General features: G+C 30.6%; 2 protein-coding genes across 2 annotated transcripts; one reads left to right on the top strand and one right to left on the bottom strand.

Moving 5' to 3' along the window:
* Positions 1-3,246: 3,246 nt before the first annotated feature.
* On the top strand, positions 3,247-7,198 carry LOC130944266 (tryptophan synthase beta chain 1-like). The gene is made up of 5 exons (XM_057872521.1): positions 3,247-3,679; positions 4,334-4,690; positions 5,687-6,129; positions 6,216-6,310; positions 6,800-7,198. The coding sequence occupies exons 1-5, from the start codon at positions 3,326-3,328 to the stop codon at positions 6,973-6,975; spliced, it is 1,425 nt and encodes a 474-aa protein (XP_057728504.1). The 5' UTR covers positions 3,247-3,325; the 3' UTR covers positions 6,976-7,198.
* A 2,139-nt stretch (positions 7,199-9,337) lies between these two features.
* Positions 9,338-12,582, bottom strand: LOC130982681 (glucose-6-phosphate/phosphate translocator 1, chloroplastic-like). The gene is made up of 5 exons (XM_057906734.1): positions 11,801-12,582; positions 11,137-11,362; positions 10,645-10,867; positions 10,140-10,353; positions 9,338-9,674 (listed from the first exon to the last, which is right to left on the bottom strand). The coding sequence occupies exons 1-5, from the start codon at positions 12,320-12,322 to the stop codon at positions 9,663-9,665; spliced, it is 1,197 nt and encodes a 398-aa protein (XP_057762717.1). The 5' UTR covers positions 12,323-12,582; the 3' UTR covers positions 9,338-9,662.
* Between the last annotated feature and the right edge of the window lie 2,056 nt (positions 12,583-14,638).

Raw genomic sequence — 14,638 nt, 5'->3', positions numbered from 1 at the left:
GAATTTTTGGATATAGAATATTTGGTTGGTTGGTAAGTGGCATTTGGATACTCTTTATTTTACTTTATCTCAAAATCTGAAAGGTAATATCCCCTCTTACAATCCAGATGAACAAGCAGTTCCGAAAGTGAGTTAGCATTGGTGTGCGTCTGCTGCCAAAGCCTATGACTCACGCAATGGTTACTTGTGGTTGTGTAAGCAGCTGTTTGGCTGGAAAGAACGGGAGAATTAACTTTGGCTTTGGCGTCAGCTTGTTCCGGAAAAAGCACAAGTTTTTGGCTTGGTTGTGTCTTAAGGAGGCTCTTCCTACGGCAAGTTTTTGCTTTAGAAGAGGGATGTCGTCATCGGATAGGTGTCTAAGATGTCTTTCTAGTCAAGAATCGGTTTTACATTGTATTCGAGATTGTCCAAAAGCTCAACTTGTCTGGCATAGGTTGGATATTTCTTGTCATCCTTTGGATTTGAAGAACTGGTTCTTGTATCATAGCAGAGAGCATTCGTTCAAGTTCTTTTCGGGACTTTGGTGGATATGGCGATGACATCTTTAATCCTCATGAAACTTGGCCTTAGGAAAAAGTGATTTGTCTGACATTAACTTCAGAAAAGGAGTTTATGAATATTTTTGAATCACAACGTATGTCTCTTCTCTCTACTCTAAATGGTTTTTGAAATCCCCTCATCCATTGATACTTTTAAGATTAATTGTGATGCTAGTTATTTTGGTTCGGGTGATAGTGTTGGTTTTGCTTGTGTGATTAAAGATTGTAATGAGAGTTGGCAAAGGGGGTGTTTGGGAATGATTAAGAGTAATAGTATCCTTCAAGGAGAATTGTTTGCTATTTGAAGAAGATATCTCTTAGCCTGGGATGTGGGTCAACGAGATGTTATTTGTGAAACAAATTGTGTGAAAGCATTTAATCTTGTTACTCAAGATGGTTTTGGGTTTATTGATCCATTGATACTCAAAATAAGAGATATCATGCATTAAAATTAGCGTGTTGATTTTCGTTTGATTATGAAATATGCAAACACGGTGGCAGATATTATGGTAAAGATGACAATGAAGTTATAACTTTCTCATGTGGAGCTTCCTTTACCTTGGGAGGAGTTTAAGAGTAGTCTTAAACGAGAGTGTTCCTCTATTTAAGCAGTTCCTTTGTTTTTTTTTGTTTAGTTTATTTCAGTCACAAAAAAAAAATTCGCTTATTATAGAACCATAGTATATAAGAGCATTTCGTTGCTGGCTCATCTGATGTCCACCAATTAATTGGTGCCAGAGACAGCTTGGTCATTTTGTAGATGTCCCTTGTGATATGCTTCATTTTGTGGTAGACGGCTTAAGTTGCTCTCTGACACACAGCAAACTCATTTTGTAAACACTTCATGTGAAATGGAGTTAGAATCTATTTCGTGGTCGGCAAAATGAAATAGATCTGCATATTTTAAATACAATTTTAAACTATGCACATTTAAAAAATAAATCATTTTTTTATACGTATTTAAATAAAAAAATCCTTTTACGCTTATTATTAAAGCGAACAGATCAGCAGAATTTATCATATTTAATGTTTTTATTTTCTTCCATTTTTTCTTCTTCTTCTTTTGTTTTTTTTTTTATTTTTTTTTGTTTTTTTTTTATTTTAATAATCATTGGTTGTGATTTGTGACCCTGCTGACCCTAATATAGTTGTACTTCCATATGTGTTGAAAGATATATAGAACTTAAATTAATGTTTAAATAAAACGTTGAATTTTCATATATTGAACATTGTAAAACGAATTTATACCGCTGATGAATTATCTTTGTTTTTTAAATAATTATTTATATTATTTATATAATTAATATAAAAATAATTATTTTTATTTACCTAACGAAATATAATTGAATTTACATATATAATTAATAATTATTTTATATAAACAATATATTAAAATTAAATTTTTAAATAATTACAGTTTTTTTAGATGTACAAATGAATTAATTATCAAAATTATTTAAGAAAAAAAGGTTGAGAATATTTTTTTTGGATAATACATACTATCAAATTATTTGAAGATTAAAATTACATTAATATACTAAAATAAATTAATTTACATGTATGTCCTAAAATAAATTTATATAAATTATTTTTTAATATAAATTAAATTAATTAGATTTGATTTACTATATATGTCATATCAATTAAATCGAATCTAATTGGTGAGTTTAAGTTTTTTATGCTTTGATAATTTTATATTCTAAAAAATTTTAAGTTTAAGTTAAAAATAACGTCATCAAAATAATAAGTTTTATATTTAATTTTATAAATTAGACAATAATATAATTGATATAATATTTTAATTATTTTTAAATTATATATTATATAAATATAATTGGTCATTATATATTATATAATTATTTTATTTTTAAAAATATTTAAATTTTAATTTTTATGCCATTTTGAGAGTTATAATTTATATTTTTTTTAGCATAAAAAATTTTGGTAATAATTTTTTACATGCTAAAGAGTCAAATAATAACTTTTAATAAATTTTTAAAAATTATTTAATGTTTCATTTTACATTTATAAATTTATAAAAATATAAATTTTTTGAAATTTAAACTAAAAATTTAAAATACAAAAGTTAAATTTTTATTCTTGTTTGTTTTTATTTTTTTATATTTTATTTAAATTCAAATAAAAGATATTTTTTATTAAACATTTATATTTTTAAAGTTAATATAAAATAAATAAATAATATATCAATAATTTATTTCAGTACTATTGATTTAATATATATATATATATATATATATATATATATATATATATATATACTGCAGAAGTAAATCGAATCTAATTGATTTGATTTATTATTGATATAATATATATAGTAAAAACATAAATCGAATTTAGCTGATTTTATAGAAGTAAAATCGAACATATATATAAACCATTTTATTTTAAGACATTTGTATAATATTGATTCTATTTAATTTACTTGTGTCATTTACTCTAATTTTTATACTAATAATAAGAATACAAAAGATTATGTTAGACTAATAAAAATCCTCTTCATTTTTAAAGTAAATTTGTTAAATAAATAAAATATTTAAATATAATAAACAACTTTTTTGTTTATAAATAATTTTTGTGATCTATCCAAGAAAAAAAAGGTAAATAAATTGTGATGTAGAAATTAGAAAGTTAATTAATTTTGTTATTATATATGCCTCCGACCATGGCTCTCCATTACATACAAAATCATCAAATCTCACACAAACCATATATAAATTCCAAATACCCAAAAAACCATTCTCAGTTCTCAGAAAACCTTCAAAACCATGGCTTCCTCCATCACAAGCTCTTCTTCAAGGTTGTTTCCCATTACCAGAGAATCACAACCCACTTCCCATTCCACCTTAAACTTTTCAAAGTTTGCATCTTTTTCTTCTTCTTCTTCAGCTTCAGGTTCCAAAACCTCCTCTTATATCTCTTGCTCTCTCACTAGGGACCCTTCTGTTCTGCCATTGGAGGAGCAGTCAAAGCTCTCTAATGGGTCAGTTCTCTTTCAGAGACCAGATTCCCTTGGGAGGTTTGGAAAGTTTGGTGGGAAATATGTCCCTGAGACTCTAATCAATGCCCTCACCGAGCTTGAGGCTGCATTTCATTCCCTTTCTGCTGATGAAGATTTTCAGGTTGTTTTTTCTGTTGATGATTTTTTTGTTATTTGGTTTGTATATGAAATACCATTTATTGGTTTGTTTGATTTTTTATGTGCTGTGATGTTGTTTCATTGGATTTAGTTACAGATGCTTCTTATTTTTCAAGGTGGGATTATGCTGATAACTTGTTTTTGGTACATTGATAACTTAATGTATCTGAAATTCTGGATATGAATTATGTTAAGATACATGGAGTTTTGAATGTACCAAAATTCCAAAGTGGCAGATATTTTGAAACTGATGGAGTGTTATAGCGTTTTTATCTTTTTTATTATTATTTTTAAAGTTTGCACACAAGGTGCTTGTTGGAATGTAGCACTGATGGTAGAGCTATGTTTTAATGTTTTAAAGTGCTATCTTAATTGTTTCTTTTCCTTTTCCTTTCTGATGTTTCTTCAAATTTTTGGCATTTGACTATTTTTCTGCCAATTTGAAAGTGTATGAATATCAATTATTCCTTAATACATCTAGGTTTTGGTTTCTTCGGTTCCAAATAGAACTATGCACTTGGAACTCCACTGAGAGAGAGAGAGAAAAAAATCTTTCTTTGTCTCTTCAACAACGACAGTTTAATTTCCTATAAGAGATATAATGGAAATCTTATGAGGTTGATATTTTAAATTGCAGAAAGAGCTGGCTGGTATTCTTAGAGATTATGTTGGTCGAGAGAGTCCTCTTTATTTTGCAGAAAGGTTGACAGAGCATTATAAGAGGGCGAATGGTGAAGGGCCTCAGATTTACCTAAAGAGGGAAGATCTTAATCACACTGGTGCTCATAAGATCAATAATGCTGTTGCTCAAGCTTTGCTTGCCAAGTGTTTGGGGAAAAAACGAATTATTGCTGAAACTGGAGCTGGCCAGCATGGTGTCGCAACTGCTACTGTATGCGCTCGATTTGGTTTGGAGTGCATTGTTTATATGGGGGCACAGGACATGGAAAGGCAGGCTCTGAATGTCTTCAGAATGCGTCTTCTCGGTGCTGAGGTATATTAGTTATTACTGTTGTTACATTAATTCAATTCGATATATCCTATGTTTTATTCTCTGGCAAAGATACCCTGTTCTTAGAGATTTCCTCGTTTGATGAAAATGCAAAGGATACAAAAAGATTTCTTCTTGTTAGAGTATGATGTTCTTGAGTTTATTGTTCTCCATGACTTTGTATGGATAGAATGATTGTCTGCTGAAGACAAAAATGTGCTTGTGTTCATTGTTCCCTATATCATATATGAATTCTGGGTTTGTATTTTTGCATTTCTGATGAATGGCTTCCAATCTGTTTAAATATATCTTGATTCTTGTGATAATATCATTTCAGGGTTGACTTTTTTCATCTTAAGAACTTGACTCTGGATAAAATACTCTTCTATTTAGCTACATAATTGCAATCATAAGCTGAACTAATTTTATCATGTGAAAATCAGGTATCTTTTTTGCATATCAAATTTTAGAACTTGATGTAAAGATTTTCTGATATAGCATTTACAATTATTTATGCATGAAAAGACAGTTGTTCCTAATGTGCCGATGAACTTTTTGCAAATTGGCTGAAGTTGCTGCTGAATTTGAACAAAAATTAAACTAGCTTGTCAATGTGCATGACTTTGTTCTTGATAAAATTTTACTCCTGATATATGCCATGTTCTGGAGATGATTTTTTGTATTGACATTAATGGATGCATGATGTGGCATGGCAAGAAAGTGAAATGAGAATTCTGTAAGCAAAGAAAAAGCTTCAACCCCATATTATTATAATTAACTAGATTTGAATGATAATAGATTTAGATGCTGGGTCAAATCATTTACGAAGAAAGAAAAAGTTATGATTGATACATTGCACTGTTTTCATTGGGTAAGGTGTTGTGATGTGAGCATAATGTGTCCATACTTTGTTGCTATGTATTGAATGTAAGGTCGATGTACATTCGAAAACGCAATTGATTCGTTGGTTTTATTTTAATAGTATATCATGTAATACAGGTGAGACCGGTTCATTCTGGAACTGCCACACTTAAGGATGCTACATCAGAGGCTATAAGGGATTGGGTGACAAATGTGGAGACAACTCATTATATTTTGGGTTCGGTTGCTGGGCCGCATCCTTATCCAATGATGGTAAGAGAGTTTCATGCCGTGATTGGCAAGGAAACCAGAAAACAAGCGTTGGAAAAATGGGGAGGGAAACCGGATGTTCTGATTGCATGTGTCGGAGGAGGTTCAAATGCCATGGGACTTTTCCATGAATTTGTTGATGACAAAGACGTTAGACTAATTGGTGTGGAAGCTGCTGGATTTGGCTTGGACAGTGGCAAGCATGCTGCGACATTAACAAAGGGAGAAGTTGGGGTTCTGCATGGAGCTATGAGTTATCTGCTGCAGGATGATGATGGACAAATTATCGAGCCTCACTCAATTAGTGCAGGGTAATTCATTTGACCCATATCATGCTATAAGTTTCCTTATGTCGACTCAGATTTGTGTAATCATGTCTCGAAAATATTCTGTGCAGCTTGGACTACCCTGGTGTAGGACCGGAACATAGCTTTTTGAAAGATATCGGGCGCGCTGAATATTATAGCATCACTGATGAAGAAGCACTAGAAGGTATGATAGCATGAGCTTCTTGCTTCACCTAACAAATTGTTACACAACTATGTATGAAAATTATTTCTCTCTTTCCCCGTTTGCTTTGGCTTACACTATGATTGTTAGTTCATTAGTTGAAATTATTTCATGAGAATGCTAATTCATTTTTTGGTCACTTGTTCCGAACATATATTATTATTATTTCAGTAATCTTGACTTGCCTATAATGATGTGTCCTAAGCAGTTTATATCAATATCAACATGATTTTGATAAATAGTTTATATTCTTATTGTTTTTATCTATATTTACTTGAAATTATTCTCGAGCTTGACGACTTCATAGTGATCTTACAACCTCGATTTCTTATACAAACAATATTCTTGATTTCTACTCCCTCTCCAGTTCTCTCTCATTCTTTCTAACATAGAAAAATGATTGTATGGTTAGATGTTATTGTTGTTAAATCTTGTTTTAGTATCTTACCTTTGGATGCTTTTTGTTTGTAGCTTTCAAGAGAGTTTCGCGTCTCGAAGGCATAATTCCGGCTCTAGAGACATCTCATGCTTTGGCCTATCTGGAGAAAGTGTGTCCAACTCTTCCTAATGGCGCCAAAGTTGTGGTCAACTTCAGTGGCAGAGGTGACAAGGATGTTCATACCGCCATCAAGTACTTGAAGGTTTGAAAGCCGCGATGTTCTGTAGACCAATGGTTTAGCTTCTGAAATGGGCTTCATTTTTCATACTTATAGTTATTGAATTGGTTCAATTTTCTCGTTAAATCCAAGTTATAGTTAAAAACGTTCATATATATCTATATATTTTCATCAGAGGACTATGGCTATAATGTGTGTAATGAACTACTTTCAATGTTAGAGGCAATCAAAGTCTGTCATGGACTCTTCTGAATGTTCTTATACCATTGAATCGTTTGATGAATTTGATATCAGCATATAAGGTTGGAAAATGGTGTAAAATAGATCTTCATAGCACATAATTAAACTCAATTTTTTGGGAGCTAAAGGGTTAAACAACCTTGTCTATGTTAGGTTTGATGGGGTGCAAACTCAGTGAACCCATTTTAACATGTTTGGTGAAATTATATTGAGATATGCTTGAACATAATGTGAGAAAAACAATGGTTTGTTTTTATATCTTTTTAATTTTCAAAATTAATTATAAATATCCCTTTTTCCCCATGTGATAGAAATGCTTAATACTAATTATTTTCCCAATTTTCTCAACAAGGGCCATATATTCCCCAAAAAATAAAATAATAGTCACCAAACTGCAGGACCATTCCATGAACTGAGAAAATTTATGTGTTCCAAATTAATTAGGAATTTTTTTGCAGATAAATATGTTATTTTCTGGCTAGTACTGATTGAAACCTTATCTACAACAAAAAATTTTCCTTGGCAGGTTCAACTCAACCTCTAAATTATCATCCACAATAAATTCCCATATAAACCATAGTCACTCAATAATTTTAGCTGAAATGAGTTCTCACATTTCTACTTCCTCTTACAAATGATTCATTCCTATCCATGCTTGGCACGGTTGAGTTTTTGTGGAAAACAGTTTGCAATCTCTTAAAAGAATAGCTTGTGAAAACTATGTTTCATGCTCATGTGAAGTGAGCAACCATGCATATATACATACCCTTACATCTTCTCTTATTTTCTCCACTTCTTTTCACAAAACCAATAGCCAAGATTTTGCAAAAAGAAACTCTTATTTTGAAAATCACTATTTTCAATTTTTCCATCACAGAATACTAAAAATAAAAATAGAAAATGAAAACAGAAATTGGCCTTATGCTAAGTTTGTGATTTTCAAATAGCATCACTCTTTCATGAATATGAAAGAATCATGTTTTATAGATGACTATTTGACTCAAGTTTTGGTTACTAGCTCCATGCATATCTGTTGCTGTTTGTCCAACTGCCTACAAAATCTCATGGAAATTCCTTTGTGGATGCAACATCTTAATCTCTGCTGAACTGGTTCACCCCTCTCCTTTCACACTCTTGAACAAGTTTTTTTCTCTCCTTATTCTTTTGAGGAAAATTCTAATCAAAGTATATGTATGTGCACAATTTTATGCTTTCATTCTAGTTAAGCAAAGTGGTCAATTTTGTTGTGATAATGGATGCTTAAATCCCAATCCGCCTAACGTATTTTTATTTTGTTAGGTGTAGCTTAGATGGTTGGTTGAATATATTGAAGAACAAAAATGTTAGTCGTACACTAAAATCAGCCACTAAAATCAGATACCAATATATTTGTGTATAAATACATATGTGGTTTAATTTATTTTTAATGTGTATTTATATTCCAATATATATTTTATAATGGTGACTGATTTTGATGATTGATTTTCGTGTACAAGTAACATAGTCGATTTAAGAATTATAAACTTTTCTTTAATGATGAAGGAAAAGTATTTATTTATTTGAATTCAATACTTGTGAAGATTTTACCTAACTATCATCCAATTCGAAACTGAGCAAGCAATTTTTTTTTCAAAACTGAAAAAAAAAATGTTGATAATATTTCTTCTTACATAACTTATTAGTTGTCTTTATTTATATGTTCATATCACTTTCTAATCCTAAAGAAAACTTTTTTTTTTTTAACTTTTGATCAAGCCACAAATTTGTTTTTGTTATTTGTGTAGTCAAATTTGTTAAGGGATCAACTTTTTATAATTAATAATCTGCTAATAAAATAATCAAAAATACTATTTGTGCATTAAAATCATCCACTATTACACAAATATATATCTTATTTAACTCAATTTAAATGTATATTTTATATTTCATCCTGCATTCTATACTAGTAATTAATTTTAGTATACACTAACATAAGGTGGATATGTACCTTTGAAAGGTAGAGAATCACTTTCTCACTGCACAAAGCTGAAAGCTCAAGTCACAAGCAAAGGTCATGAGACATACAAAATGAAAAACTCAAAATACATTTTTAAATTCTAAGCATAACCTAACTTTAATGAAAACTCATAAATCATAAAAAAACACCATCAAATTGATCATACTCATCATAATTATTGATGCTTCTTCTCATAAAACATTGTTTTGAGAAACCATCCTCAAGAATATGAACATTTTATTTCTTCCACTCCTTGGCACTTTTAGAATTAGGAAACAAAAAATTACAAAGAGAAGAACTACTCATCCGTATTTCCTCAGCAAATATTCTTATTTTTATTATCTACAAAGATGCCTCACAACTAGATCATCCTAGTCTTGCAAAAATTCATATTCCGAAATCAAACTTCTGTCTCCAGCTGAGAAATTGAGCATGATCAACAATAACAAATAAATCCTCAGAAATTTTTTGTCCCAAAAGTCTATTGTTTTGCCTGAAAAAAAATAGAATGAGAGGAATGAGAATACCCACCAAACAAAATTATTATTTTCCAAAAGAATGTTACGTATAATCTAACCCAAACACGTAATCTTAGTCAATATTCTATTTATTTATGGTCACCACCATTCTTTTTCTCTCTTTTTCTTTTTCATTATTTTCCAAGGCCCCACATGTCAACTACTTTTAAATATATCATAGATGCTCCAAAGGCGAAAGCATATTCTCTTATATTTGGTGGAAAAGCTCTAAAGGTAAACTAATTTAGGTTAAAATTGACTTGATGTAAATGAAAGTAGGTTGGATTGAAAGACTGAAAGTTACACAAATAGGAGTTAGGTAGAAATTCAAAGTCCAACTACTAATAAAACAATCACAAAGCTTCAAAAATAGTACAAGGCAAGAAATTCAAGGTGCATTACCCATAATTTTACAACAAAAGAATAACAGATAAAAATACCTGTGAATATAAGAAGGTTCCGAGGACAGCTATCGCAGCTCCAAGAGCATTGACAGGTTGAACTGGTGTATGGAAGATAATGATGGAAGAAACTATGACTGAAATACGTTTCATGGTGTTTCCAATGCTAAATGTCAAGGGCGAAATCTCATCCAAAGACATGTATGACACTTGGTTGTACAGATGGTAGAACACACTTTGAGCTACTACCCACCTATTGTGTACAATTATCAGCCACACATTTTAGCCACAAGAAGAGAAGTGAAGAAGATTTTAGAATAGAAAACAACTCAATGAAAAACGAATACTCAAGAAATCACTAGAAGTTTGAAAACCTTACATGCATTAATGAGATACACTACCATCATACTTATTTGCATTAAAAATTTATCGTTTGTCTTAGTTATAAATAATACGCAAGATCAAAGATAAGCTAAATGCATTATTGTGCAAACTAATATATCTAAAGAAAACTAAGCTAGAGTAAGGAAAATCCTGTAATTACCATATGAATTGGGGTCCAATTTGAGAGAGTGCTATTTGCCATCCAGCTGCCCACATCTGCGGCCCTTCAACGGCTATTGCGAATGGTGTGAGAAGGGCAAGGGATAAAATAGATAAGCATGCGTAGTAATTCATTCCACTGACAGACTTTCCTTTCATGCCCTTCTTGGAAAAGATATTACGGAACACAAATGCCAAATTTGATATCATAGCCCCCATAAAACCTGAAAGAAAAGATTCAGCAAAATCAAAGTCAGCAGAGTATTGCACAAACAACCTCTTCTAAATGCATAATGAACCAAAGCAAGAACTGAAAACAAGTGAATATCACCGTAACCAAATTTAGTTAAATACATTTGCTTCTTATCGGGTCAAATTCGAAGTTAAAGTCCATTTCTTTGTCCTTTATTAGTCTTATTGTTGTTCTCAACAACTAGACAAAGAAATAGAATGTAGCTAGCAAAATGTTGTTCCAAAGAAAATCTCTCATTACCAGTCATATTGAAATTGAGCTCAGTAACAGCCGCAAGTGCACATCCACCAATAATTGGAATCAAAGATAGATAGACCGGCACGGGAAAGGTCTCACCAAGGAGAAATCTGGAAACCAAGACACTAAAAGCAGGTTCACCACTCTTGATGATATGTGTAAAAGACACTGCAACTTTCGACATACTAACAGTAGCCGCGACATGTCCTATTGTGTGTGCAACAGCAACCTGAACGAAAACCATCAAAGATCAGTTAACCATCTACTTCCATCCATTCAAAATGATACACAAAATATGTAAAAAGGACAAAAGCCAAGACCTTTTAAATTTGCTAATCAATAAACCAAAATATCACATTAAACTCAACTTAATTCAGCTGCATGTTGTGAATGAACATAAATTTTCTCTACTTTACTATCTACTTTCCCTCACATCAATAAAAAAGGACATGAAAGCAAACAAAAACAAAGCTATCATATTAAACTCAACTTAATTTCAGCTGCATGTTGTGAATGAACATAATTTCCTCTATTTTATTACTTATTTTCCCTCACATCAATCAAAAAGCACATAGAGCAAACAAAAACAAAGCTATCAATTCATTTTTCTAAACAAACAAAACAAACAAACAAACAAACAAAGAAAATGAAATCAAAAACATCTTACAGGTAACAAAGTCTTCCAAAACTCAAGATCAGTCTTAGGGGCTTCAGCAATCCCTGTGGCCCAAGAGATCAACATCATGAGAGAGCCACAAGCAAGTGAAAGTGTTGATGTGAGCCAAGGGTAAGGGTATGCATTCAACACCTTCTTGTTATATATATTGAACACAACATTCAAAGCCCACCATGTTGCAAAGTATATCCCAATCTTCACCTTCTTTGCAGCCTCTGATGGACCTGCTGCTTCAATCTCTGATCTATCTGCCTCATATGCACCACACTTCACCAAATCATCACTCTCTCTCTTTTCAAAACCCTCAAAATCCTTCACTGACCCAAAATTCCCAACACTAACAGAAGCAACGTGCAGTGGTTTGTTCACCGAAACAACATGTTTCTGGGGTTTTTTCTTCAACGGCAAAGGAGGTAAAAATGAACATGCTTGAAATGGGGTTGCGTGTTTTTGCCTCAACACAACATCAGAACCAGTGATCCCTATACTAGGTTGTCTCAAAGAGCAAATCATTCTCGTTAATTAAAAATTAAGATTAAAAATCAAAACTTTCTGACGGGAATCTTAATGGGGTGCTGAGAATTTAAGGAAAAAAAAGAAGGAAACAAAAAAAGAATTGGAGACACCCTATTATGAGTGTCAGGGTTTATATATAAATGAGAATTGAGAATGTCTCTTTTAGGAGCTTCGATTGTTATGGCCCTTTGACCTCTGAGATCTTGAAGGGCTTAATGTGAAACCAAATCACTGGAAAGACGAGAAAACAAGAGCAGCTACACAATTAGCATTGTTGAAAAATTAATAGGTTTTTAATTTGGAAAGAAAAACAGTAATTTAGGGAACTAATGAATAATACCTTTTTTAATAATAAAAATAATAATAATTAAGTAATATTTATTAATTAAATTAATATTTTATTTTTTTGTTTACATGACTTTTAAGCATAGGAATACACTAGTAAAAAACTCAAATTAAAATAAAATATACTAGGGGTGTTTATGGATCGGATCATATCCGCAAATCCGCGGTAAATATCCACATCCGATCCGAAAATTGCGGATACGATCCGATTCGCATCTTTTGCGGATCGGATCGCGGATATCTGCTCTACATCTGCGTATTCGATCCGTGGATCCGCAGATCCACACAATAATAATTATAAAATAAATATATATGTTTGGCATTATATTTACTTGTTTATATGTTTTAGTTAGTAATTATTATTCATATATTGTATTATTTTATTTTTTGTTATTTAGAAAGAGTTTAATTAAAAATAATTTAAGAATAAATAAGTTTAAAAGTATGAAAGAAATATTTTTATTGAATTTTTTTACATTGAAATATGATTAAAAAGAGAAAATTTAATTATGCGGATATATCCGATATCCGATCTGATATGCGGATCGGATCGGATCCGGCACTAAAAAGTGCGGATATTATATCCGATCCGATCCGATAGAAATTGTGCGGATCGAATCGAATTTTCGGCTATATCCGATCCCATATACCCCTAAAATATACTATATATGATTATACTTACAAATTATATTTTTGTTTTTTTTTCTAAAAAATCCTTAATCCTTAATAGTAACTAATTTCTATCTTCTCTCGTAAAATTAATGATTTAAATCCGAAAAATACTTAACAATAATAATATACTTATAAATTATTAATTGCAATTTATTTTCTCTCTTAGTTCAGAAAAATCACTCCATTATATAATTTTTCACATTTTTTTTGTTTTGAAGGCATTTTTATTTTGATAAAAGAAAAAAGTATTATTTGAAGGTTAATATGGTCAATGAACAACAAATTGGTGTTAGGGAGGTTGGTAGCTGAGGCGTGATGTTGTGTTTGGTTTGAAATTAACAAAGCCAATGTCTTCGAAATCTCAGTCCAAAATGAAATCAAAGTCCCTAACACACAAACACCAATAACAAATCTCACGTGCTCTTTCTTAAAACTTTGTTTGGGTTTTATTTTTTAATTCATTTTTTTTGACAAAATATTGAAAACATAAAAGCCACAAAATAAATACATGTATCAAAATGATCCTTAATATTTGACTCATTAATTTTTGGTAAATAAAAAGTAGAGGTTAATGGCTGAAATATTTTATTAATTAATATAAATGTAATATAACTCAATTTTAATTTTAATATACGATATACGATTTCTATTTCTATGTACCAATGAAATTTGGGCAATTCATAAGGTGGTGCACTTAATTCGGTTGGTAAGATTATGGTATTTTAATCCAAATTTTTTAGTAGAATTGTTAGTTTAACATTTTCTTAATTAAATTATAAAAAATATTTAATAAAAAAATTAGTCAAAATTAACTAAAACTTATCTTATTTAATATTTATTAATTTATTATAACAATTAACAAATATTAAATAATATAAATTTTGACGATATTTTTTGTCATTATCATTAAATGTTAAATTATACGTGAGTAAAAAAACACATTTGTCCGAAGGAATATCCTTGTTCTCCCTCAACCAGAAAAGGAATATCCATTCTCGATATGAGAAACGGGAGTTTAATTAAAAAAAATGATGTTCTTCTCCCCCATTTCTGTAATCAACACAATAATAGCATATAGTTTAAGGAGTTGTTACATATTTTAAGGTGTATATAGTTTAGGAAAACTTTTAAATATACTGATATATCAGTATTTCAAATAAATTTTAACTATTAATTTTAATTATATATATTATATATTTTTTTTTATAATTAAAATTAACGATTAAAATTCACTAAAATATCAGTGTATAATACTTAAAATTTTTTTCATAGTTTAATAAAGTACGGATAAAAGGG

The sequence above is a fragment of the Arachis stenosperma genome, chromosome 1, assembly GCF_014773155.1.
Source record: "Arachis stenosperma cultivar V10309 chromosome 1, arast.V10309.gnm1.PFL2, whole genome shotgun sequence".
Taxonomy (NCBI): domain Eukaryota; kingdom Viridiplantae; phylum Streptophyta; class Magnoliopsida; order Fabales; family Fabaceae; genus Arachis; species Arachis stenosperma.
Note: the sequence above shows the minus strand (reverse complement) of the source record. Positions and strands in the feature narration are given on the sequence as shown.

What these genes read in the sequence shown, in the direction of transcription:
- LOC130982681 (XM_057906734.1), bottom strand. Translation starts at nt 12,322, where the DNA reads ATGATTTGCTCTTTGAGACAACCTAGTATAGGGATCACTGGTTCTGAT. An exon ending in TTTGGAAGACTTTGTTACCT is followed by an intron (nt 11,363 to 11,800) that starts GTAAGATGTTTT and finishes GTTTTCGTTCAG; the next exon opens with GTTGCTGTTGCACACACAAT. An exon ending in ATTGGACCCCAATTCATATG is followed by an intron (nt 10,354 to 10,644) that starts GTAATTACAGGA and finishes TGTACACAATAG; the next exon opens with GTGGGTAGTAGCTCAAAGTG.
- LOC130944266 (XM_057872521.1), top strand. Translation starts at nt 3,326, where the DNA reads ATGGCTTCCTCCATCACAAGCTCTTCTTCAAGGTTGTTTCCCATTACC. An exon ending in CTGCTGATGAAGATTTTCAG is followed by an intron (nt 3,680 to 4,333) that starts GTTGTTTTTTCT and finishes TTTAAATTGCAG; the next exon opens with AAAGAGCTGGCTGGTATTCT. An exon ending in TGATGAAGAAGCACTAGAAG is followed by an intron (nt 6,311 to 6,799) that starts GTATGATAGCAT and finishes TTTTGTTTGTAG; the next exon opens with CTTTCAAGAGAGTTTCGCGT.